This window comes from Anastrepha obliqua, chromosome 3 (genome assembly GCF_027943255.1).
Source record: "Anastrepha obliqua isolate idAnaObli1 chromosome 3, idAnaObli1_1.0, whole genome shotgun sequence".
Classification (NCBI taxonomy): Eukaryota; Metazoa; Arthropoda; class Insecta; order Diptera; family Tephritidae; genus Anastrepha; species Anastrepha obliqua.
In genome coordinates this window covers 134827629-134853556 of record NC_072894.1, presented here as the reverse complement: position 1 = coordinate 134853556, position 25928 = coordinate 134827629, and the positions used below count along the sequence as shown (strand labels likewise).

Here is a 25928-nt window from a genome sequence, read left to right as displayed (position 1 = left end):
GGCCAATTTTTGATAATTCACTTCCATATCCTTCACACACATTTTATGTCCGCACCGGTGGAATTTGTCTGCTACCTCAGCTGCTCTATCACACAGACGGCGGAGCAGATGAAGATGCCAACTGCAGGCTAAGCAAAGAAAAGCCGGCGTTACAGTATGGGCGAATTCGCAAATCTCTAGGCGCATTAACCCGCGAATATTCCGCTCATATGTGAAGTCAGTATTGTTGAACGTAAGCGAAACATGACTGGTGGTCTCAAACACCATCACACAGAGGGTACAATCTTTCGCCAACAAACGATTCCACATCATCTGTAGAATATTTTGGCCGAACACCATCAGCAACGACGCGCTGTGGAGATTATCGAATGAGCAGCCCATCCTATGGCAAATCTAACGCAGAAAGAGGTGATGGATAGGTTACACGCTTAGAAAACCGCCAGATAGCATCACGATAATGACATTGAACTGGAACCCGCAAGGCAGCAGAGGTTGCGGTCGGCCAAAGATTACTTTGAGAAGGTCTATGCTACGCGAGTTAGCAGACGCTGACATCACGTGTTACGGTTCAAAAACAAGCGCCCAGAACCGTGAACGATAGAAGGGTATTGTCGAAGTCCTATGCTCCCGAGCGGAGTGAACAATAATGGAGAAAAGGTATCCCTCTGCCTGAAACTTCGTTTAGCATAAAGTTTTTAATTAAATAGTTTCGATAAAATAAAATTGTTCTAACTTATCCCGCTAATGTGGCGTTAATATATTCCACACACATTTCTAGTTATATGTAATAATTTACCCGGAATCCCCTTTACTGGTTTCTCATCAGAATAATAATACTTCATTTAAGATTCTAATTACTTTGTTGAAAATACCGGTGATATTATTATTATGTAAATTATTATAGCTGCTGTTGTCGCATGATTTCTCCACGTGTTGTAAAAGCTGTTTAACCGACTACAAATACATTTAATTAATTTATTGCATCCCAATGAATGCAAAAGATGATTTATATATACATATACAGGGTGCGTCCAGTATTTGAGGGTAACTGGCTAGTAAACCGATTGCCTTTAATTGTGAACAAAACTTAATGAAATTTTTTACACAGTATTAACTTTTTGTCGGAAACCAATAGAAGGTGGTATCTGACTACTAACTGTAGGGTCTCGAAACGCTTTGGCCAAGACTGAATATTAAAAGGACAACATTTCTGCTTGGATTCAAGCAGCCTAGCCAGTAGAATGGATGTAACTCACAATGACTTCTGCAGGAGTTGAAGAGATGAAGAAGAATTTGAGTCGTTATAAAACCTCCTCTGTGAATGTCCTGCACTTCAAAGAAGTTCTGCTAAATATCTTGGCGATTACTTCTTTGAATATCTGAAAAATTTGCAAAATGTCTCATTGGAGCGACTATTTACCTTCTTAAGAAGATCTAAGTGGTTTAGGCGACTTAGTTAGGTGATGTAAATAAAATGCAGGTACCTCAATGGGCCTTAGGGACACCGAGTGTCTTCCCTTAAAAAAGCAACCTCACTACCTAACCTAACTTTTTATATGCATATCCAGAAAAAAAATTTCCATTAGCAGCAATAGTCTTCTCGATCTGTATTCGGTAACGATTGAATGCCCGAATCAAATGCCCCATATTCATATTAACCATAGCGGTATTAATTGCAGCCTTCAAAGAAGAAACTGCAGTACGTAGTACATAGTAATCCAGGGAAATAAGGTCTGTGAAGTTAAGCTGCTCTAAGTTAGGTGTTCTTAGGCGCTGCAGGATGTTTAATTATGTTTAGAAGGGGTTTTGATCAAATGACTTGCATAAAGAAAGATTTATACCGGAGATCTTCATGGACAACTCGACGGCTGCATGAACAACTCGCATGACTGACAAGCTGCACGAAAAACGGTTTCAGTTAAGTAAAAGTACAAAAGAGCCCTAGCCAGCTGATCCCGCATCGAATACTTTCACAGCCGAAGCGTTTGTATCCATTCAGAGCACATGACTCAGGCGACGAAGCCGCTAGATCTTTATTCGCTGCGCTATGTCTATGTCGTCGTAAAACTCATACAGCTCATTGTTCTTTCGCCTACGATACCAACGTCGCAGAATATCTCAAATACTCCAGGGAAACCCATTACCCCATGAAAATGTAAAAAAAAATCTGCAACGACCAACTGCTGCTTCGAATTATTATTCGAAATGGATTTATTCCGTGACCAAATCGTACTTGGTACGGCCAAGTCAAGAGGTCATGTAATGTGTTTTTTCGGTATGTGGCACGGTGTGGTCGGACCAAAAGGACAGTGATATTAGATAAGTTAGTTTAAGTGCTCACAATTGGTTGCTTTAATGTACTATTTTCTGAGTTGCTTCTTGATATCTACCGCTATAAATGGAACTAATTTTTATCCTTAAACAGCATCCATCTCAAATCTTCGTACTCGTAAGCAGAAATTGCAATAAATATTATTTCCCAGATTTTTTTCACCTACTGTTCATTCATACATAAGTTTACGCTTCAAGCCTCTTCTGTTTGAAACTGAATAGGTGAATCCAATAATTTCTTTGCCAGTTCTGCCATCGGGTAGCGAAGTACCGAGCTAATGAGCTGTTAAATTGACTGAAATTATAATAACAGCGGTTGTTCCTCGGTAGGAAATGGCAATCCTTGAAATGGACGTGTATTTTTGAAAAAGCAGTTCATAAATGGCGGATAGTCGTTGACGGCTTCAAATTAATTACAGAGCCCCATATTTGGCTCAAAGTGAAGAAGTCCTCCATAAATAGAGGCGAGTAATGAAGCAAAAGCAAAGCTCGGAAATGGAAGTTTACACCTCATAAATTAAAGCGAAATAATATTTACGCCGAACCTGAGATAAGTGGAAAATTTGATATTTAAAGACCGTTCTGTACTTTGGGTTTTTTGTTTTTTTTTTTGGCATAAAAATAGTATCACTAGTACCAAATTGCCCTGGCTAATCTTTTTCAGTCAAACTTCTATAACTACCCCAGTTTTCCTCCGGTTTACTTGAAATTTTTGCACAAAATTACCGAAACGTTAACATTTTAATATACACGCACATAAAAATCGGTAAAAAAAAACGGTCAAATAAGGCTAAAGCCTCACAGTACCAAGCAGCCCTTGCTAAATTCTTTCACTCAAAGTTCTATAACTCCCTCAGTTTTCCGCTGATTTGCTTGATGTTTCAATGCAATATTTAGAAAATATAAAAAGAAACAAGTAGTTAGGACATAAATCAAAAACTCTGAAAAGTAAAAGTATTTGGCCATGAATCATTTTCAGCAAAACTTTGAAATAAAATTTGTTTCAATCAACACCAAAATGCTTCAAACCTAGAGAAGTAGTAAAAAAAATATAAAAAATTACGATACAACGGCGACGCCTTTTATCTTCTCTTTGCAGTTTAACCACCATCATTACAATTTTTTACTATCAGACTTGATCGAAAATCTTTTATTGGTCGTAAGTGTGTTGCAACCCTCATTTACACCTAACTAACTTTTATGAGCCTCTATGCACGAGCCCGTATAACATTTCAATACTTAATACTTGAATATCATAAGCAACAATCCAGTATTTCCCAGTAAAGATAGCGCCAATTTTCTGATAAAAACAATTGCATTTAAAACAGGTTTTTCAAGAACGTGATTTGCAAGCCATGCAAATGCGGCATGCAATTTTAGTTGTATGAAATTTTTTTATTATGATATGTTATTGTGGATTAGACGGTGGATGCGTGTACAATTACTGGGTAGCATTTAATAACTGAATGGAAAAGCAAGTGTTCGTTTGTTGCTTTCGCATTTGAGGTGTTATTGTGAAGCTTGAATGGAAATTAAAACGAGATTATACAACTATAAAATTTATGAGAAATTTATTGCAAGGGTAAAAAGGGCACGGAAGATCATCTTTTTTATGCTACGAATTTTAGAAAGGTATGCAAAAACGATATGCAAATATGTTGAGCAAAAATTTATTGTTAATGGCTGTTAGAAATTCCAGTTGAAATCTGTGTTGTATTATAAAAAGCGGTCAAATAAATGAAATAGAAAAAAATTTATGGTTTCGAAAGTATAACAAAATGAATACTTGGAGCAGTTTTTTTTTTGTTGTTTTGAAGAATAAACGGTGTAGTGCATCATTATGGGTGTTTTTTAAGAGCTTGAGAACTTAAAATATTAATACAAAGCAGAAATATTGTTGGAATTAATATTTTTTAATTTTTTTATTATGATCTGGCACTTATAATTTCATGGCACTTATTTTTTGTTTTTGTTATGCGGCATATTTCTGCCGTGGTTACATGGTCCACTCGATGGGTCCTATTTTTGACTACTCTTTCCTTCTAAATCTGGCCATATGGCTTTAATGGTGGCTTAAATATTGTGATAAACCGATTGTTAAGCGCGCTGCATGGCAACTTGCGCCGTCTTGCTGGAACCAAACGCCGTCACTGTTTAGTTGATTCGTTTTTGGAAACAAAAATTCAATAAACGCAGTAACGGCAGCCATTACGAAAGAAATAAAGGGCGATAGACAGACTTTTTTTCCAAGTAAATTTCCACAACTTAAAAGCGTAGTTCTGAGGTTAAACGATTCATGATTGCTTGTTAATCCTTACGTGAGCAGATATGTCAACACTGTTTGCGACATATGACGCCAAGCTAATTTAATTATTTTTATTTATTTGTATTCATTTGATTTTATTTATTAAAAAAAAAGAAAAACAAAAATTATTTATTTTTCGCCAGGGCAAATATAGATCTTTTTATATTTTTTTATAATATTATTTGCTTTATTTCATAGTAGGAAAGTTCAACTATTTTTTACGTTGTTATAAAACAGCAAGAAAAGTAACCAACATTTTTTTTTGGTTCAAAAGCAAAGGAAATTTATGAACGAATGTTGAAAGTGTACAAGGACTTTTAGCCATCAAATGGTACAGTAGAAGGATGAGTTGCTGAATTTAAACATGGTCGGACAAGCCTTGAAGACGATCCACGTCAAGGACGTCCAAACACAGCAAAAATGCCAGAAATCGTAGAAAAAATAAAGGAAATCGTATTGGAACATCGTCGAGTGGCTCAAAAAGATTTAGTAAAAGCCTTAAGGATCTCATTGGGCAGTATAAGCACTATTTTTACTGAAGTATTGTGCTTCAGAGAGCTGGATGCACTATGGGTGCAAAACGATGGAAACAAAACACATTCGAATGCGACTTCCTCAGCAACACTTAGAGCTCTTTGGAAAGGATAAAGCGGATTTTGTGAATCGACTCAGCACTATGAATATGACTTAGGTCTATCACCATGATCCTAATTCAAAACAAGAGGTTAAAGAATGATGTGAGGGTGGTTCTTCTACTCCGAAACGACTTCGTGTACAGAAATTGGCCAAGAAGTTGTTAGCATCAGTTTTTTTCAAATGCGAAAATAGTTTTTTTTGCGGATTACTTGCAAACTGGTACAAAAAAAAATTCTGAAAATTATTGTAACCTTTTAGAAACGCGTAATTAAACATTCTGGAATAAGAGCACAGTTTGCAAAATAAAAAATTATGTTTCATCAGGACAATACGCCGAGCCGCAAAAGCATTTTGACAATGGCTAAAATCCATGAATTAAAGTTCGAATTGTAAAAGTATCCACCGTATTCAGCAGATTTGGCATCTAGCGTATTCTATCTGTTCGTAGACCTAAAAAATTCATGCGTGGAAAGAGTTTTTCATCAAATGATGAGGGCATAACAGCCGTGGCAGCGTATTTTGCAGCTCTTCCAGATTCTCACTTCAGGGATGAGATTCATAAATTGGAATCTGGTTGCGACAAGTGTATTAATGTTCAGGGCGACGATACTGAATAGAAAAGTGTATTTCAAATTATGCTTTTCTCATATTTGATTATAACAAAATTTTGTTCACTCTCCATTCACCGATAGCCTAAACATCGAAGCCCATTAACCTCAAAGTGCCAAACAGTGTATTTTGTGCACAGTTACACAATTTGGCACTTACAAATATATGCAAATGCACATAATACAGTTTTCATACTGCATTTGTATGTATTTATATATGTTTGTCTACATACATACTTGTATTTTTAGAACGTTCATTAAGTGCAAACAAGAGGCGTTGTATTTTCGTACCAAACCAAACAAACTGTCTAAAGCTGAAGTTATACAAATAGTCAAAAGCATATTTGTGCGCGTGTATTTACATATGTATCCTAGTTCCAGTATCTGAAAAATATTCTAGCATTCGAATCACACGCTTTGTAGTTGGCCTTTTGGGCCAGAATGAGTTCAAACCTGTTGCCAGTCCACCAACTTCGTGCGAAGTACCTGGCAAACAAAGACCTCCCATAAATAACATACAGACCTACTTATGTACATATTTTCTTAGTCGTATTTGGAGCACACGAGCCAGGTATGTCTGCCCATGTATGTATGTAAGTAATAGGACTATGAATAAGTTCGTGCGGTTTTACAACAGATGGCGTAACTTGATTATTATTCCATCGATCCACATTTCCAAACATTCATTGGAGAGCTACTGTCGTAAGGCACAAACGTCAGTATAAGTTTTTTATTTGAAGCGTAAACAACAATATTTTTACCACACTTGAAAATGTCGAATTTCGTGCCAAATAATGTGTTTTTGCGGGGAATTCTTCTTCATTATTTTAAAATGAAGAAAAAAGCAGCCGAAAGTCATCGTATCTTGGTGGAAGTTTATGGTGAGCATGCTCTAGCTGAGCGAACGTGCCAGAAGTGGTTTGCACGCTTTAAAAGTGGTGATTTTGGCTTGGAAGACGAAGAACGCGAGGGTGCGCCGCCAAAGTTCATGGATACCGAATTGGAGGAATTGCTCGATCAAGATCCGGCTCAAACGCAAGAAGAGGTTGCAAAAACTTTGGGAGTTGATCAATCAAGCCATGGGAATGATCCGAAAGGTAGGCCATTGGGTGCCGTATGAATTGAAGCCAAGAGACGTTGAACGCCGTTTTATGGCATGCGAACAACTGCTTCAACGGCACAAAAGAAAGGGTTTTTTGCATCGAATTGTGACTGGCGATGAAAAGTGGGTCCATTACGACAATCCAAAACGTCGGGCAACGTATGGATACCCTGGCCATGCTTCAACATCGACGTCGGCGCAGAATATTCATGGCCTGAAGGTTATGCTGTGTATCTGGTGGGACCAGCTGGGTGTTGTGTATTATGAGCTACTGAAACCGAATGAAACGATTACGGGGGATGTCTACCGACGACAATTGATGCGTTTAAGCCGAGCACTGCGAGAAAAACGGCCGCAATACGCCGATAGACACGACAAAGTTATTTTGCAACATGACAATGCTCGGCCACATGTTGCACAAGTGGTCAAAACATACTTAGAAACGCTCAAATGGGATGTCCTACCCCACCCGCCGTATAGTCCAGACCTTGCGCCATCCGATTACTATCTCTTCCGATCGATGCAACATGGCCTGGCTGACCAGCACTTCCGTAATTACGATGAAGTCAAAAAATGGATCGATTCGTGGATTGCGGCAAAACCGACCGAATTTTTCACAAAGGGAATCCGTGAATTGCCAGAAAGATGGGAAAAAGTAGTAGTAAGCGATGGATAATACTTTGAATATTAAATTTGTAACCATTTTACGTCAATAAAGTTTCAAATTTCAAAAAAAAACCGCACGAACTTATTCATAGTCCATTATATTAAGCAACTAAATTTTTCGTGTACGTCTGTTTGCACATTTGCGACGCTTAGCATAGAAATGTGTCTAAAATTTATTATTATTTATTGTAATTCCAGTAAATGTTTAGGAAAGTAAGTTTTAATAGGTAAACAAAAAACAAAAACAAACGAACATTTGACGCAAAATCGATCTATTTTCAAAACAAATATGAACTTAAAAAAAATTAAAAATAAAAATTTAAAAATTGTGAATATTAATTTCTGCGTCTGAACAAAAATTTGTTTCCCTTACAATATTTACACACATTTTGCTACGAAATTCCAGAGAATTCTTTTTACATCTCTCGTTTAATTAATTTCAGGCGCAACAAAATTCTAATAACTCGTAGTAAAAATTAATTGATAAGCACCAACAATTCATTACGTGCGATTTTATAATATACAAGTGTGTGTAAATATGTATGCACACATCTAAGCTTGCATTTAATTGCTAATCGATAATAGTTTATATGAAAACAATGGCAAATTAATTCGCTAGAATAAGCAAAATGAATAACTAACAATTTAATTATAAAAACAAGGTGTGGAAATTTTAATCAAAAAGAGAAATTTCCTTTGAACTGTAGTAGCAATAAAAGCTGAAAATTTGTAATTATCTGCAGCCATGAAATTAATTCTATTATAAGAACGCGCAAACATTTTACTACTGTGGGCAAAAAGTATGATTTGGTTGTAAAATGAAAAATCTTTATTTATTCTTGTAAATCAATTTCATCCCCTTTAAAATAATCCCCTCTCGATGAAATACACTTATGCCAACGGTTTCCCCGAAACATGCCAAATAGTCCTTCTTCGATTCAGCTTTTATCTCCTCAATCGACTCGAAACGCGTTCCCCGGAGTGGTCTTTTGAGTTTTGGGAATAGCCAGAAGTCACACGGAGCCAAATCAGGTGAATACGGAGGTTGCGGAACGATATGCGTGGAATTTTTGACGAAATGGTCACGAAGAACGAGTGCAGTGTGAGACGGTGCATTACCGTGATGCAAAAACCAAGAGTTGTTGGCCTATAATTCTGGTCTTTTTAGACGAATTGCTTCACGTAAACGACGCATAACGCTCAAATAATATTCCTTATTAACAGTTTGGCCAGGTGGAAGGAATTCATTGATTGGTCGGTTGTTTCAGGGTCGTAAGCATAAATCCAAGTCTCATCTCCCGTAATGATGCATTTGAGCTTGTCCTGATAGTCTGAAAGCATTGTTTCACACACATCAACGCGACGACTTTCTTCCAAGAAATTGAGAGTTTTCGGTACCAAACGAGATTTGACTTTTCGTAGGCCCAAATGGTCTTTCAAAATGGTTTTCACAGATCCTTCTGACATTAAGATCATATCAGTAAGGTCTTTAACAGTCAACCGACGATTTTTGAGCACTAACTCCTTCACTTTATTGACGTGTTGGTCATCTGTTGACGTCGATGGTCGTCCGGAGCGCTCTAAGTCATCAACACGTTCTCGACCCTCTTTGAAGTCTTTGTACCACTTATAAACATTTTTCTGCAACATGATCGAATCACCAAATCCCTTCTGCAACATGCTAATCGTTTCCGCAGCCGAAATTTCATTCCGCAAACAAAATTTGATGGCACTTCTCTGCTCAATCAAATCAGACATTGTAAAAATCGAAAAATGCACTCTTGGTCATTTGGTAAACACAAGCGTAAATATATTACTGATAATGACATTCACATGAAAGTTGGTCCAGACGTTATTAACATAGCTGCCAACTCATGAAAAAAATAACTAGAACGAAAGTTTAATCCCGCGAAGTTTGACAAATAAATTTTATATAGTAGGTTGTCAAAAAAGTCTTGCTGTATTTCCGCAAGCTTGTCTTTGCAAGCGCGTAGTTCTAGTTGTATTCGTCGCATCGGTTCACGCTAGAGCTTTTTGGAAAGCTCTTTTCACGTGCTAACACGTGTTTGATTAATTGTTGTTTGCTTTTAGTCGTTCGTGAGTTATAGCGTCGCAAACATGGAGCAAAATAAAGAGAAAATACGGCATATTTTACAGTACTACTACGATAAAGGCAAAAATGCATCTCATGCTGCCAATAAAATTTGTGCAGTTTATGGACCCGATACAGTTTCCATTTCCACCGCACAACGCTGGTTTCAACGTTTTCGTTTTGGTGCAGAGGTGATTGAAGATGCGCCACGGTCCGGAAGGCCTGTCGTCGAAAATTGCGATAAAATATTATAGCTGAATTGATCGAAAGAGACCGGCATAGTAGCAGCCGTAGCATGGGCCAAGAGCTGGGCATGAGTCATCGAACCGTTATAAACCATTTGAAGAAGCTTGGATTGGTGCCACACGACGATGTATGGGTGCCACACGACTTGACGCAAGAAAACATTTTTGCCCGTATGGATGCATGCGAATCGCTTCTGAATCGCAACAAAATCGACCCGTTTTTGAAGCGGATGGTGACTGGCGATGAAAAGTGGGTCACTTACGACAACGTGAAATGCAAACGGTCGTGGTCGAAAAACGGTGAAGCTGCCCAGACGGTGGCCAAGCCTGGATTGACGGCCAGGAAGGTTCTTCTGTGTCTTTCGTGGGATTGGCAGGGGATCATCCACTATGAGCTGCTCCCCTATGGCCAACGCTCAATTCGGACCTGTACTGTCAACAACTGGACCGCTTGAATGCAGCACTCATGCAGAAGAGGCCATCTTTGATCAACAGAGGCCGAATTGTCTTCCATCAGGACAACGCCAGGCCACACACATCTTTGGTGACGCGCCAGAAGCTCCGGGAGCTCGGATGGGAGGTTCTTTTGCATCCACCGTATAGTCCGGATCTCGCACCGAGTGATTACTACCTATTTCTGCCCATGGCGAACGAGCTTGGTAGTCGGAAGTTGTCCACAAGAGAGTCCTGTGAAAATTGGCTCTCCGAGTTTTTTGACAATAGGGAAGCGAGCTTCTATAAGAGGGGCATTATGAAGTTGGCATCTCGTTGGGAATTCATCATCGAACAAAACGGCGCATATTTGACTTAAATCGCATTATTATTACCAATTTTATGAACAATTGAAAATTCAATAAAAATACCGCAAGACTTTTTTGACAACCTTATATATATATATATATGTTATATATAAATTCCCCTTACTTTTTACCCACAGTAGTATACAAATTTACTACTTTTGGTATGAAGCCGGAGATGATTTGTGAAATTGTGATATTTGATCGCCGTTTCATTCAATTTTCAAAAAACAAAAAAACATTACAAAAGAAAAAAATTAAAAAAGAAAAAAAAAAATCTAACAAATTTACAAAAACAAAAAATTTCTAACAAATTAAAAAAAAAATAATTTGTTTTGTCGGATTGCTTAAAATATGGGAAAATACATGCATCTATGAAATTAACACTTTTATACGAGTGTGCAGACATTTCATACAAATTTATTACTTTTAGTATGAAGCCGGAGATCATTTGTGACAATTGATCACCGTTAAAATCATTTCATTTGGTTCATACTGTTTTTTTTTTTTTTCAAAATTAAAAAAAAAACAAATTCCAAAACAAAAAATTGAAAAAAAATTTCGAAAAAAAAAATTAAAAAAAAAACAATTAAAAAAAATTTTATTTTGTGGGATTTCTTAAAAGCGGAGAAAAAATCCTAAATACGACGATCGTTTGGAAAGTCCGTGCAAAGTCAGAGCGACTACACTACTGGCGCCTACCGAGGCTATGTTTAGTTATCAAAATGGCATCTTTTGTGCTAATCGGGTCTAGGCTGTGCACTCAGACAACACTTCCACCACCTCCACCAGAACCACCACCATAACAAAAACTACCTGCAAACTTTGTGCTAAATTTTTTAAATCACTCATCTAATTTCCATCAAAATTTCATTTCTTTATTTTGTTTTTTATGTTTAGTTAGTAGCATCCCCTAGAAGCACACACACCAAGTTTCAGCCAGATCGGTCAATTTCTTTGTATTTGGCATTCATTTGAATTGAGGAAGTCGAGTGATTTTCCTTTTAGTTCACGACAAATCACCAGCTCACGGACAAATCACCCACACTTAGCAGCTGTGGTCGCAAAATGAAATGGAAGTAGGGTTCCAAATCGTTTTACCACCCCTCAAGTCCCTCGAACTACTATTTGTTCCTCAATTTGAAGAAGTGGTTTTATTAAAGCGTGGAGAGGATTTCAGAAACGAATGGCTATTTTTCAGACTTGGACAACTCCTATTATTGGGAAGAGATCTGCAAACTACAACAGCGTTGAGCGAAGTGCGTAAGCCTAAAATGAAACTATGTCGAAAAATAAAAAAGTTTACCTCAAGCGATTAAGTAGTTTTAATTTTTGCATGGACTTTTCAAACGAGGTTCGTAATTGTTTTGTATTTTAGTAGCGGTTCCTCAAAATCGGCCGGCCTCATATATACTCTAACCTACTTAAGAGCCAAATTGAAAAAAATAAATTTTTTTGTAATTAAATATTTAATTCAGTGATTTTTTTAATTCAGTATTTTTTTTTTAATTTAGTGATTTTCTTTAACTTAAAGATTTTTTTAATTTAACGAATTTTTTGTAATTTTGTGATTTTTTATTATTTTTTTTTTTATTTTAGTAATTTTTTTAACTTAATGATTTTTTTAATTTAATATTTTTTTTATTTTAGTGTATTTTTAACTTATTTTTTTTTAATTTAGTGATTTTTTAACTTAATAATTTTTTTAATTTAGTTATTTCTTTAACTTAACGATTTTTTTTAATTTAATGATTTTTTTTAACTTACATTTCTTTTTTAATGTAGTGATTTTTTAACTTAATGATTTTTTTAATTGAGCTATTTATTTTTAGCCAAATTGAAAAAATAAATTTTTTTGTAATTCAATATTTAATTCAGTGATTTTTTTAATTCAGTCATTTTTTTTTTAATTTAATGAATTTTTTGTAATTTTGTGATTTTTTATTATTTTTTTTTTATTTTAGTAATTTTTTTAACTTAATGATTTTTTTAATTTAATATCTTTTTATTTTAGTGATTTTTTAACTTAATTTTTTTTTAATTTAGTGATTTTTTAACTTAATGATTTTTTTAACTTACAATTCGTTTTTAATGTAGTGATTTTTTAACTTAATGATTTTTTTAATTAAGCTATTTATTTTTAAATTATTATTTAAATTATTTTTTTAATTTAGTTATTTTTTTAACTTAACGATTTTTTTTCATTTAATGATTTTTTTTTTAATTTCATGATTTTGTCAACTTCAAATTTTTTTTACGTTAATGATTTTTTTACTCAATGACTTTTTACTTTAATGATCATTGAGTAAGATTTTATTAATTTAATGATTTTTTGATTTAGGCAACATCCTTATGCACTCTGTGTTTTTTTTTTTGCCCTATTACCCTTTATTTCCTTATTTTATCTTGTATTTATTTCCTCCCATGTCATTTGCTCGTTGAATTTTTCTTATTTCTACGTTAATTAAGATTTTCACATTAATTTTCTCGTGTTTTTTCGTTATCGTGCACTCAATAGACGTGACTGTTAAATAAGTGGTTTTTTTGTTTATTGAATTTTTTTCCGAACGGGACTATAAAATTTGCCAATGCCAGTAAGAAAATTCTCAACATTGTAAAAACAAAAAAAATCAAAACTATACGGTCAATACATCCAAAAATACGGCTGTGTGGTTATGGATGATGAAATATGCGTAAAAGTATACTTTAAGCAGATTTAGGGCGCTGAGTTGTATACTGCAACGAAGCGAGGCCCAGATTCCTTTAAGCTAAAAATATTGGGCAAGTGCCCCCAAAAATGTTTGGTTTGCCAGGCCATCTGCCAGTGTGGTATGAAAAGCAAAACGATTATTACCACTGGCACTAAAAATCAAGAAATTTATATGAAGATGTGTTTGCAAAAACGTTTGCTTGCCATTCATAAAACAACATTCAAACTCAGTTCTGCTCTGACTCGATTTAGCATCCTGTCATTATAGCCGTCTTGCCATGAACTGATATGAAAGCCACGAGGTAAGTATTGTTCAAAAGCACCACAACCCACCAAACTGTCCGCAATCGCGACCTATTCGAAAATATTGAGCAATCGTTAAGAGAAAATTGTTAAAAACAAAACAAAAATTAAAAATGAGCAGCAGTTTAAAATGAATTGGCAGAGATCGGGAGATATCGCAACAAAAACTGATGTCCATTGCCTAGTGAGAGGAGTCAAATCTAAATTTCGCCATTTTCTTTATAACAAAGAGAATTGATAAGAGTTTTTTGTTTAAGTTGCTACGTTTAATAAAGAGAAAATGAAATAAAAATTGTTTTAACCGACCAATATTTTGCGTGTCCATTCCTTATATATATATGTAAATATGTATATTAGGATATCCAAAAAAAATATTAAATGTCCAAATATCCAAAAAAAATTGAAACCTCCTAAACCAATTTTTCTTTTTTTTTCATATAATATTGCCGGCAACGCTTTGAAAACCATGGGAAAAATGCATTTTTCCATTACTTTGGTATAAAATGATTAGGTAGGTAGCTCGGGTAGCTGTCGTAATGACACACTTAGACCTGTCGTAGATCAATTGTGGTACCACTGGAACTTAGCCTTACACCATGGCTTCCTTTCTAACCCATTATGCAGCTTTTATAAACGAGCAATGCTTCGTTAGTTTTATATGCATGTGTAATATCCGCTACATTTGTTAAGAATGCACTACCAAGACTGCGAAACCTCCTTCTGGGCTTCACTCACTCCTCTTTTCCTATAAAATGATAACAAACCGATATTATTTAATCACCTCCAGTATTTTCTCTTCACAAATATGCAGAAAATAATAGCAGTTTTCAAAACGTTGGCGGCGCGGGCAAATATTAAATAAAAATAGGTATTACACTTTTTCGGTCATAGAACAAATTTAGGACAAATATTTTTTTTGTTTTGTTTTTGACTATCATAATGTATGTATAAGTACAGGGTGGGCCATATAGCGTTTGCTTTTTGAACCACCTAGTTTTTTGAGAATGGTCACTCACATGACATGTCAAATATGTTCATAATTTACTTAAAGGTTTGACATTTACGAAATGGGACGCTATACGCTTGAACAAAATTGGGAAATATTGAAAACCTATTTCCAAAGTGGTGAGTCTTCTTCTTCTTTTCTGATGAAGCTCATTTTCACATCGGTGGCTACGTCAATAAGCAAAATTGTCGGATTTGGGGCTCAGAAAATCCACACGTTACTGTAGAGAAGCAAATGCATCCACAACGAGTCACTGTTTGGTGCGGTTTTTGGTCTGGCGGCATCATCGGGCCAGCGAGGAGCCGCGGTTACAGTAAACGGCGAGCGTTACCGTGATATGCTCAACGAGTTGCTTCCAAAAATTGAAGAGGATGACATGGACGACATTCAACATTCAACAGGACGGTACAACTTGTCACACTGCCAAAGTTACACTCGAACTTTTGGCTACCGTTTTTGAAAACCGAATAATCAGCCGAAATTCCGATATCAATTGGCCGCCTCGGAGCTGTGATTTACGCCCGTTGGACTATTTTTTGTGCGGAGCCGTTAAAGACCAATGCTATGCGAACCATCCAGAGACGATTGATGCTTTAAAACACGAAATCGAAGTTGCCATTCATGAAATTGGAGCCTAAAAAATCGAAAAAGTGCTTAAAAATTGGGTTGATCGAATGGCCTACTGTAAAGCCAGTCGTGGCAGTCATTTTCCCGATATTATTTTTCATTCGTAAATGACAATGTTCAATCTTCAAAATAAAAAAAAAAAAAGTTTGACAAAATATTGATTCGTTGTTTTTTTATAGCGGATTCAAAAAGCAAATTTTACATGGCCTACCCTGTATATTATTATTAAAAAATATACAATATAAACTTAAGCGCCTCTAGCACACCAGCTAATATATGTAGGAATGTACTAGTATTTCCAAAACTCGTTCACAAACTTGATGCCTAAAAATTGGCAAACTTACACCGAAATATTCACTCTCCTCTTGAAGACGTTTCATTTTCGTTTTTTTTTTAATTAAATTTGAAAGTGCTTTTGTAATATGCAATATTTTCGCTATTACAAATATTAATATGTTAATATTTTATTTTTTATATTTTTTTTGACAACTATAGTTATCAAATCCTTTCATTTACGTGTCATTATTTCTTTTATATTTTTTTTTTGTTACTTCTTTTAGTATTATTCATTTGCCCATTTTATTTTCCACTAAAAATTATACCGCCACGGCGTTAAATTTTATTATCGCATCAAATACTAACACTACTGTATATTTACAAACATTTCGCTTCATCAAACTTCCGGGTTAATTTATTTTCAACACAAATTACGCGAGTACAAATTTAGATAGCACAGCGCCATCAAAGGTGTAATATGAATTATTGACGTTATCTTTAAAAAAGAAAAATTTCAAAAATTCAAGTCGTCTTCACGCTGCTCGTTCGCATCGCTAGGTTTTGCTATGTCAAAAGATTTTTAAATACTAAAAGAATTACAAGTCGTGTGTTCAGTTTATAACCAATGAAGCAAACCAACAGTCAACAGACTGAGCAGCGGCGAATCGCACACTCAACAAGCCAGTTAAGAAACGCTGAGGCTAACCACAAGTTTAGCGAAAAATGTAAATATGTGCAATAGATGTTTTTGTTGTTTTTTTGTTTGTTTTTGCTTTTAGTACCTACTATCAATAGTAAGTGCCAACTCATTACAATATTTCGTGGATACATTTTTACATACAAATTGGAATACTGAGAAGCTTAGCCAGAGCACTCGAACATACATAAGTATTTCTCGAACTATGTACATACATATGCACAGATACATATACATATATAATTCTATAAAGTAGCTAACAAAGCACTTAAATAAGCTAATATTTTCAGGAGAATAACTAAAAGCTGCTGCTATCTATTAATGGATATAAATTTTCATAGCTCAGTGAATAGGTGCAGCAATTAAAAATAATAACGGAGTGAGAAGGGTGAAGCTACTCAATGAATTGAACTATTAAGCGACCGATTGAAACTTTTGCAGGCCACAAAAATCAATGCCAATTGCGATATCTAAGTGCTAGTACGTATGCTGTCAAAAAAGTACGGGAAATCGATCATTTAAAAAACCTGTACTTTAAGGATTTGTCAGAGTTACACAAAAAGGGGCAGTAGAAGCAATAAAGAGTATTATCTGTGTATTAAAAGGCAGTTGAGAGAAAAAATTTCTCGAAAATATAAGGTTAAGTTAAGGTAGATAGTGCTAGCTGATCTGTAAAAACATCTCATTTAGACCTCTAGGGTGTAGTGTGTTACCAGTGCTATGTATTTGTAGTCGAAGACATTATTTTATGCAATTCTTAATGCACGTCTTCGCGAGTTTTAACAAGCCGTTCAACCTTTCGTTAGCAATATCCTTCCAGAATGAAAAATATGTTGATCCTACGCGACATTTGTCGAATTCCACATAGAGCAGGGTAGTGACAAAGTAAATGTTCCCAAGTACACATAGCATTCGCTTCGTTGCTTGTGTTACACGGATCGCGCTGGACTAATCACTGCGTGGTGTGGAGTGAGACAGTTTCCCGTCAGTACTCCTAACAAAATATTTTGCAGCCTTTTTAGAGAGCGATAAAAAAAACGGTTTGTAGTTTTCGTGTTCCAATTCCTTAGCATAATTTTGGCAGTTTTGTACATGGTTGAGTGTTTCCACAAAGACTGCGTTTCCAGCGCTAGTTCCTCATTCAGTTCCGTGTTCAGAAAGGAGAGTGATGGGTATATGGCCTACGTGCTCAATCTTGACAAGCGAATACCTGCCTTAGCGAGCTTATCAGCCCTCTTATTTGCTTCTATTTCTTTGTGTCCTAGTATTAAGTAAATAGTGACCTAAACATTTCGGCAGAATTCATCCATTTTGGATCTCCATGGTTAACGCATTCCGAGTTAGTCCAATATGTCATAATTGCTTTAAGAGCCGCTTTACCATCAATGAAAATGTTTAACCGAGTATTAAGAGGAGTTCATTCCAGAGCCAATTCAGCTGCTTTTTTTGCAGCATGAAATATACTACAATAATTAGGGAGTCTGAAAGACTTTTGGATTCTGGCGAAGAGCCCACTTTATTCACCTAATTTTTACTCCCAAGTCGATGACATAAAACTGAATTTTGATTTTTTTTTACAATTGTATTATTTCTTTGCATGTGGGTGCTATTGCTGAAGATGCCAGTTTCGAAAATTAAACAATAACATTTAATTAATAATAAATTTCGCGGTACTTTTTGCACAGAATGTACACTTACGTGCATTTTTTTTAAGTGGAGCAGCGAGTGTTGAACTTTTAGCAAATAAATAATATTTTTTCAGTTGAAACGCTATCTTTTATGTATGTATGTTTATGTGTGTTATCAGCTTTCAAAAGATATAATTGCTTGTACCTGCATTACCCAAAATTTGATAACTACTCAAAATTTCCAAAGTATGACGTCAAATATTTATCTCAGCCCAAAAATCAGCCGGCACTTCGCAGATAAAGGGTAAACACAAAAGGGATATTCACACAGATCTCATTAATTTGGCAGTTTCTTAAATGGTAGTTCAGTAAAATATTCTACAAGTGAACGCGCCTTTTTCTTTTGCCTCATTACAATTCAGTTTTGTAACAGCTGATTGTTATTTTGACTATTGCCCTAATGGCCAAGCCAGCCACCACAGCAGTTTGTTACGTAGCTATTGCTAATTATGCATCGAAATTGCAAAAACAAAATATACTTGAATTGAAAGTAACAAGCTCAGTGTGAATACCCATAATAAAACACTAATATCCTTATAATGGGCCAAAAACAAAAATAAAGATAACCACAACAACTCAATTAAAAACACTTAAGTAAATAACAACACAACCGATGAGCATCAAATCAGAAAAAGAGAGAGAAAGGCAGATCGCAATCAATGCGACTACAATAGAGAAAGAGTGACGTCGAAGGTTTCGGTCTCTCGCCTGTAAGCAATGTGAATGCAGGAGTGTAGCCAGATTGGGTTGATAAATTATTAATTCTTATATTTTTTAAAGTTGCAGTAACGCAAAATTAAAGTAGTTCTTTGTTGTTGTTGTTCTTGTAATAGCATACACGTTCCTCATAAATATTTGGAGAACGCTGCTGGAATGACAGTCCATGGCTGGATATAAAGCTGGGTCGTTACCGGTAACATATAACCAATTGCGATGGGAACGACTAGTTCTTTGTAGGCGCCCTTGCATTCGCTATTGATCTCCCTAACTAATTTAGCAGTTATATGGTATATATATTCTATATTCAATTTGGGAGCCTCAATTAAAAAAACTGTGGAAAAATGTTAGCCTGTTCCAATAAATGCATCAAATAAAAACGCGGAATATACTCATCAGTTAAAGAAATATTTTTTGCTTTCATTGAAATAGCACAAAGCATTCCCCATACATTTTTGGGAAACACTACTGAAGTGAAAGCCAGATATAACACATAGCCTGAAAAGTCCCAGGCCTAACACGTAGATGGCACAAGTTTTATTGCATTCACCCCTTTTCCATTTAGTACTAATCTTAAAAAGACAGCTGCTAAAACTTCATGATATTCATTAGTTTGTGAGTTATTGTGCTAAGAGTGGCACTACTTGTGTTATTTTCAAAACAATAGATCAACAAATATTCGTGTTTTAATTTTACATTGATTCTTGATGGAATAAAATACCGTTCAAGCGAATCAATGACTTTAAAAGTGTTATGGGGACTCTGCTCTATCAGAAACAACAATAAAACGATGTTTTGCTGACTTCAAACGTGGTCGTAGAGACACGGATGATGCACAACGCAGTGAATGTCCAAATGAGGCAGTAACATCAGAAAATATCAAAAAAATCCCCAAAATCGTTTTGAATGATCAAAAAATTACATTGAGAGAGTTAGCTGACTTCATAAAGATATCAAAAGAATGCGTTAGTTGTATATTGCATGAGCATTTGATTACGAGAAAGCTCTGTTCAAAGTAGGTGCCGCGCTTGCTCACTGTTTTGTTTCATCAAGACCACAAACCGCGTCTGAGTGGTATTGAAATGTTAGATCGGCGCTGGAATGATTGCGTTCTTCTTAAGGGAAATTAATTAAACTTATTTTGAACAAACAAAAAAGCCGTTTTCTCTGTTAGGCCCGATACTTTTCAGCTCATGCGTTATATAACAATACCCATTTGTCAATCAACTAAAAATTTTCCTTTCCACCTGCATTTTTTCGATCATAATTTACTTCAAAAATATTGATTTGATATCTGTTGAACAGATACATTTGCGCTTAAGAAATAAGAGTGTTGTCTGACTTTTAAGTCACACGTCAGGGAAAGTAAAACACCTCCTCTGTTATACTAGTCAAAAAATATTTCCAAATTCTGAATGAGCCTGAGGAATTTCTCAAAATCATCAACTTTTGTCTTTAAATTTCACAAAAAAATACTTGATTGTTACTAACTAAATAAAGTAGGTAACATTGCACAGCTGTTCTTGTGATTTAAGTGGCAGTCGTTTCAATTGAGTAAATAACAATCGCAAACATCAAGAGATATCATAAAAACCTTGAGGAATATATGGTTTCTATTACCAGTGCCTTTGGTCATTGATACTTAGTTTTTGGAATTTTTTACCCTTAAAAGATCTGGCAATGCTACTAGGAAATAGAGGCACTAGGGGAATACAAAATCAGTTCTACTCTTTTTATGTCAAGAGACTTTCGACAAGTAAATAGATACGTATATATGAATAAATGTATGTAAGTATGTACATATGTATTTATGTATGTATGTATGTACCTTCAACTACTACTTTACAGATCTAAAGCGTGAATGCCTAGCCATTTGTGAATCAGAATTAACTGATAACAAGCCAGTGGTGCGATTTTCTTATTTAGGACATTAAATTGGTTTGCTCACCAGTAGCCCAAACAAGCAAAATGAAACTTTCACTTCACACGTGTGCATTTAGAGCGGAGAGAGCAGATTTAGCATTCATAATTTATTAACAAAATAATAATATTGTTGACATGATTAAATTGAAGGTGCTCTCGAAAAACCTAGTAAATATTTACTATCAAATACTTATTATTGTTGGATTCTTAGATTGTTAGATTCTGGCTAGTCAGTATCGCAAGTTAAGATTGCGGACACCTTGTCATGGCTATGGTTACAGAACTAAATCCAAACAAACTGAATCGTCTAGACACTGATCCGCTCACAAACAAGGCAGTGAGATGAACTGAACAAAAATGTGCGTATGACGGCCGTCTGTGCAAGCAGACACTCGACCCTAAAAAAGAGGCAATACATTGGCTCACTCAGTAACAGCAGTCAGCGACTTGTGCGGAGACGTATGACTTGATGTGTACACAAGAATGTAGCTATGTATGTATATGTGTTTGCACGTATGTTAAGAGAGCGCATGTAAAATTACAGTAGACATAAGTACATACACACATATTCTACCAGACACAATAAATACAGATTTAGAGATATACATACACACAAACGTGTATATACTTATAAATAAAAATGTTGTAAATCACTCACAAATTCGTAGCTTTTTTCAGACGTTTTTCCAATGAGTTTTCTTTTTCTTTTCTTATTCACAATGCTTCACACAACAATTACAAGCCAACAAAAAGCTTCACCGGCCAAATATTACTGAATCACACGTCACGCGATCTTTCTTCTGCTTCTTTTTAATGCACTACAGAATATCACAACGCGCGTACTTCTATCTGTGCGTATAAATGAAATTTTAACAACAGTACACGTCGACGTTGCCAAACAAACTTGCGTACATAAGAGAAAAATTAAAAGTCAATTACTTAGTATTCATACATTAGCATGCGACAAGAAATGAAAAACTGTCTATTTTAGTGAACTGTCAAAGCGCAGAAAGCGCCAAAAATGAGTGTGAGTCTTAAGCTAAATAACAAAATATCTGAGCGTAGTGAAAATTAAAAAATATTGTGGAGAGGTGAGAGAGAGAGAGAGCAATACAGAGAGAGCGGGACCGAGAGAGTGAGAAAACTCGCATTGTTTGTTTAATAGCACAGTGGGTTAAGCACATATAATTAGCCCGCTAATTTCTGTTTCCACTTCGCAGCTAGTTTTTGGAGCTCAATTTATCGCCTAGAAAAACGTGCGTAACTTACATTGGATGGTGCCTGCATTCGAAACCCTCTGTGGGTACGAAACAACAAAAAAATTATAGAAATTGTTTTTTATAAACGCGATTGCCCCTCAGCTGGCAATGGCAGAAACCATTTGCCATTCGAAGGTGTTGTAGAACTGCAGGTTCCTCCATTTGTAGAACAACAACAAAACACAAACCACAAATTGGAGGCAAATAATATACCATATATACAGTTATAAGCCGACTCCGACCCGCAGATATTTTATGAGCAGCTTTTTCATAGCAGAAATACACTCGAAGATTTTCCATTGCCTGCCGAGGGATAATCGCTATTAGAAACAACTTTTTCTTTATTGTTTCATTCACATAGATTCGAACCTAAGACATAATTTATTTACATTATACAAAATTCGCCGCTAAAGTGTAGACTTTATCGATATTTTAATTCATTTCCTAACTTGACAGTAATTCAAGCCTTAGGGGGAGAAATACCTTAAAATACAAACTGATCTACTGTGCACAGTACTCGTGCATACGAGTGTCATATCACCCCTAATGTAAACTTATTAAATGGCATTTTTGGAGCAAAAGAAACGCGTATACAAAATGATAGCGCCTGGCAGAATGAAATTAGAATACAAATTCCGAGAGAGAGAGAGAGAAAGAGCGATCGCTAGAGAAACCCATCATGAGAAAAAAATGCTCGTACACATCGTGAGAGAAACGCGTATGTGTTTTGAGAAACTTATCTTTCTCACAGCGGTTTGTGCAAGCCACAAAGTTTGTGCAAACTCTTCGCCAGCTAATTATCTCTCTTTGCTTGTTTTTTCTTGTACTTGTATTACTAAAAATGACTCAGTCATAATGTTTACCTAGAACTTGTGTGGCATTGTTGTCGCAGTCGTGGCATGGCGCAGAAACCAGTCCTACCGGCTGTGGTGGTTCAAAGAACATTTTGTCGTGTTTGCCGGTGTTAAACCGTGTTCGCGTCGATGTAAATGCGGGTGTGTGTGTAGGAATGCGTGTAACAGCAAGCCAGGCAAATCTCAACCAGCGATACCAAGTGCACAATAACATGTTTTAGCAGATTCAGCGCATTAGCATTGGCTTTGGGTCAAGTTTAATTGCTTATGCTGGTTGTTGTTGCTGCACACAGCATTAGTTGCGGTTGATATCGTTTTTTTGTTGTTGGTATTGCTATTGGGACGCATATCGCGTAATGCAAATTATGAGAAAGCATTCAAATGGAAAACAAATAAATTATTTTATTAGTAGAGTGGAAATGCCGGCAAATTTAGGAATAAAATTTCAAGCCGACTCTTTACTAGTATTACGTTCTATTAAATGGATGAAAATATAAATGCACTGCATGCAAATTGTTTCGTATGTTGCATGCCAGTTGCAATTGAAATAATTAATTACAATGGCTTTCAATCAGCTCGCATACTCGGTTTGGTATTTTTGTAATTCTCGCGCGTGCCTGAAACGTTTAGCTCGTTCCGGATGCGGTCGTTCGTCAACTGTGTACAGAACAGCTTAATTAAATTTGCACTCAATTTTTTATAGGGCAGCAAACAAATTGTTTGCAACGCTTGCATGTGTGAGTCAAGTGCAATTTGTATAATAATTATAATTTACTATCGATTAGTTGTGGTCAGATCTCTTTCATAGCTTGAATTTTATATTAATATCCATGCGGTTGCTCGTTAAGATATCATCCGAATTTTTGCCGCTTTGGTGATGTTTTGCATTGAAGTGCATTGAAATAATTTATTCGTGCTGAATACACGACAAGGTTGATAAAAAAGTGTGTTCAATATACAGGGTGTGTATGGCATTTGAGGATAACTTGAGAGTAAAACTAATTAGCTTGGGCAAAATTTAATGAAACTTTACGAATTTTTTACCGGACATCCACTTTTTAACATTCAATAAAATTACCATTCTCGATTCGAGTCCAGAAATTGTTCATGGAAATTTTCAGCCATCCATTCTTGTGTCGCCATCGCTTTGTGTGCAGGAGCAGAGTCTTGCTGAAAGATGCCACCACATACACCATTAATCTAGGATTTTGCTACTGTCGCTAGAACCTCGATATATGTAGCAGAATTCACTGGAAGTCTTTAAGTAAAGAAGTGTGGTGGCATGGCATGTTCCTTGTTGTTCACAGCAACTAAAACTATAACAGTGTCTGGAAACTGTGTATGCATGACAACAGGGACCTCTGTAGGATTGGAGCATAGCCATCAGCCATTTCTGCGGTTGATCTTTTGGTCTTGGTCAAAATTTTTTTCATCAGAAAAAAATTATAACATCTCCCGCGCTTCAGGGAGTTTAATTTTGTTCTCGTGTTTGGTCCATCATAAAATGTCTTCGCGCATAACGTGGGATTTATATCGGAGAACTTCATGAACAACTTGACGGATAAAGCCCTCAGAAATATTAAGCTCCCTCCCAACTGCCCTCTTTGATTTTGAAAGGCCCTCGTCAATTATGGCTTGCACTTGTTGAATAAATTCTACAGATCGGACAGTGTCAAAACAGGGTCTGTATAGCCGCCTGCTGCTGCCAATTCACGCCGAATCTTATGAACTAATGAACGGGCGCACTTAAGATAGTTAGAGATTTCTAACCAGGTGTGATTTGCACATATAGCGACGATAATTGCATGTCTCTTTATTTCTTGAGTTAAGTTGTAGTCATTCATGTCTTACCTGAAAAAAGAGCAAATAGAATATTAGAGATGTTGGGAAGAAATACATAGCTACATATATGCATGTCCTCAGTATGCACCCTGTACAGAAACATATACCAATTTTTTTTCGACATTGTTCCCATCAGATTGTGATCTTACATAAAAAGATAGGAAAAAAGTCCATTACAGCATAGCCGTAAAGTAAATTTCAAGCCCCCCAAATTTTAAAACAAGTCACCTTTAATTAATACGAAGCAATGTAAAGATACATACGGCCTTGAAATCCGAGTAGAATCTCTCTTGCCAACAAGTGCTGCTTTGGACTCAGAAACCAATTGAGTAGTAAAGTCCTCTCTCAACAAACAAAATTAACTCTCTATTAAGCTCTTATCAAACCCGTCCTATCGTTTGATGCAGAAGTTTGGACGATGACAATAACCGAGGTGTCCTTTGGAGTGTTTGAGAGAAAAATTCTGTGGAAGATTTTTAGGCTTTTGCACGTTGGTGACGGCGAATATCGCAGGCAATGGAACGATAAGCTGTATGAGCTTTACGACGACATAGACATGGTGCAGCGAATAAAGTTCCAGCGGCTACGTTGGTTGGGTCAATTTCGTGTCGTCGACTACTCTGCTTAGTATAAAGTTTCTGATGCTATATTTTTTTTCATCATTCTGTCAAAAGTAAGTGACTCTGCTTAGAGAGACTACAGCTTCACCACATCACTCACCACTACGTTTTTTCGGCCTTTTAGAAATTTGAAGCCTTAATATTGTATGCTCAAAGTCTGCACTAATAAGAAAGACATTCTGTTTTTTTTTTTCATTTCTCACTCAACAAGTATCCTTATGCCGTTTCCTTTATGCTGGATGTATGTATGTATATACACACTTCTACTTCTTCACAACTTTCTTCTGTATTTCTAATGATTATTAAATTTTCTCCGTAAATTTAACTTTAAACCCAAGTACTTTTTTTACTTTGCCAACTTCTTTCCGTTTTTTCGGCTTACGTTATCTACATTATTTGCTCATATTTCACTTATTTACCCATTCAAAAGAGGATTCACAACCACTTCAGTCGCATCTCTGTGTATATCTCGCATGCAACTCATCTACTCAAGTGCTTTCAGCCTTGTCTGATCTCTCGTTTTTACTCCAAATGAAAAAGAAACTTTTTGCTCATTATCGATACGGAGCGGATCAAAACTCCCACTTTTGGTATTCTTAACTACCTACCAGCACATTAGAGGCA

General features: G+C 35.9%; 1 protein-coding gene across 3 annotated transcripts in view; it reads right to left on the bottom strand.

The window, feature by feature from the left end:
• The window catches only part of LOC129242807 (calcium-transporting ATPase type 2C member 1), a 128765-nt gene that overhangs the window by 44065 nt on the left and 58772 nt on the right, over window positions 1–25928 (bottom strand). The window contains exon 1 of one of the 3 annotated variants that reach the window (XM_054879660.1): window positions 21388–21645. The exons of 1 other annotated variant lie outside the window; for it this stretch is intronic. Coding sequence is in view for 1 of the 2 variants with exons in the window: in XM_054879659.1 (XP_054735634.1) it covers window positions 15773–15808 (36 nt within the window). In the remaining variant the exon portion in view is untranslated. Of the gene's footprint in view, window positions 1–15772; window positions 16283–21387; window positions 21646–25928 lie in introns of those variants that run through there. One more of the 3 variants, XM_054879659.1, reaches the window with a different exon arrangement.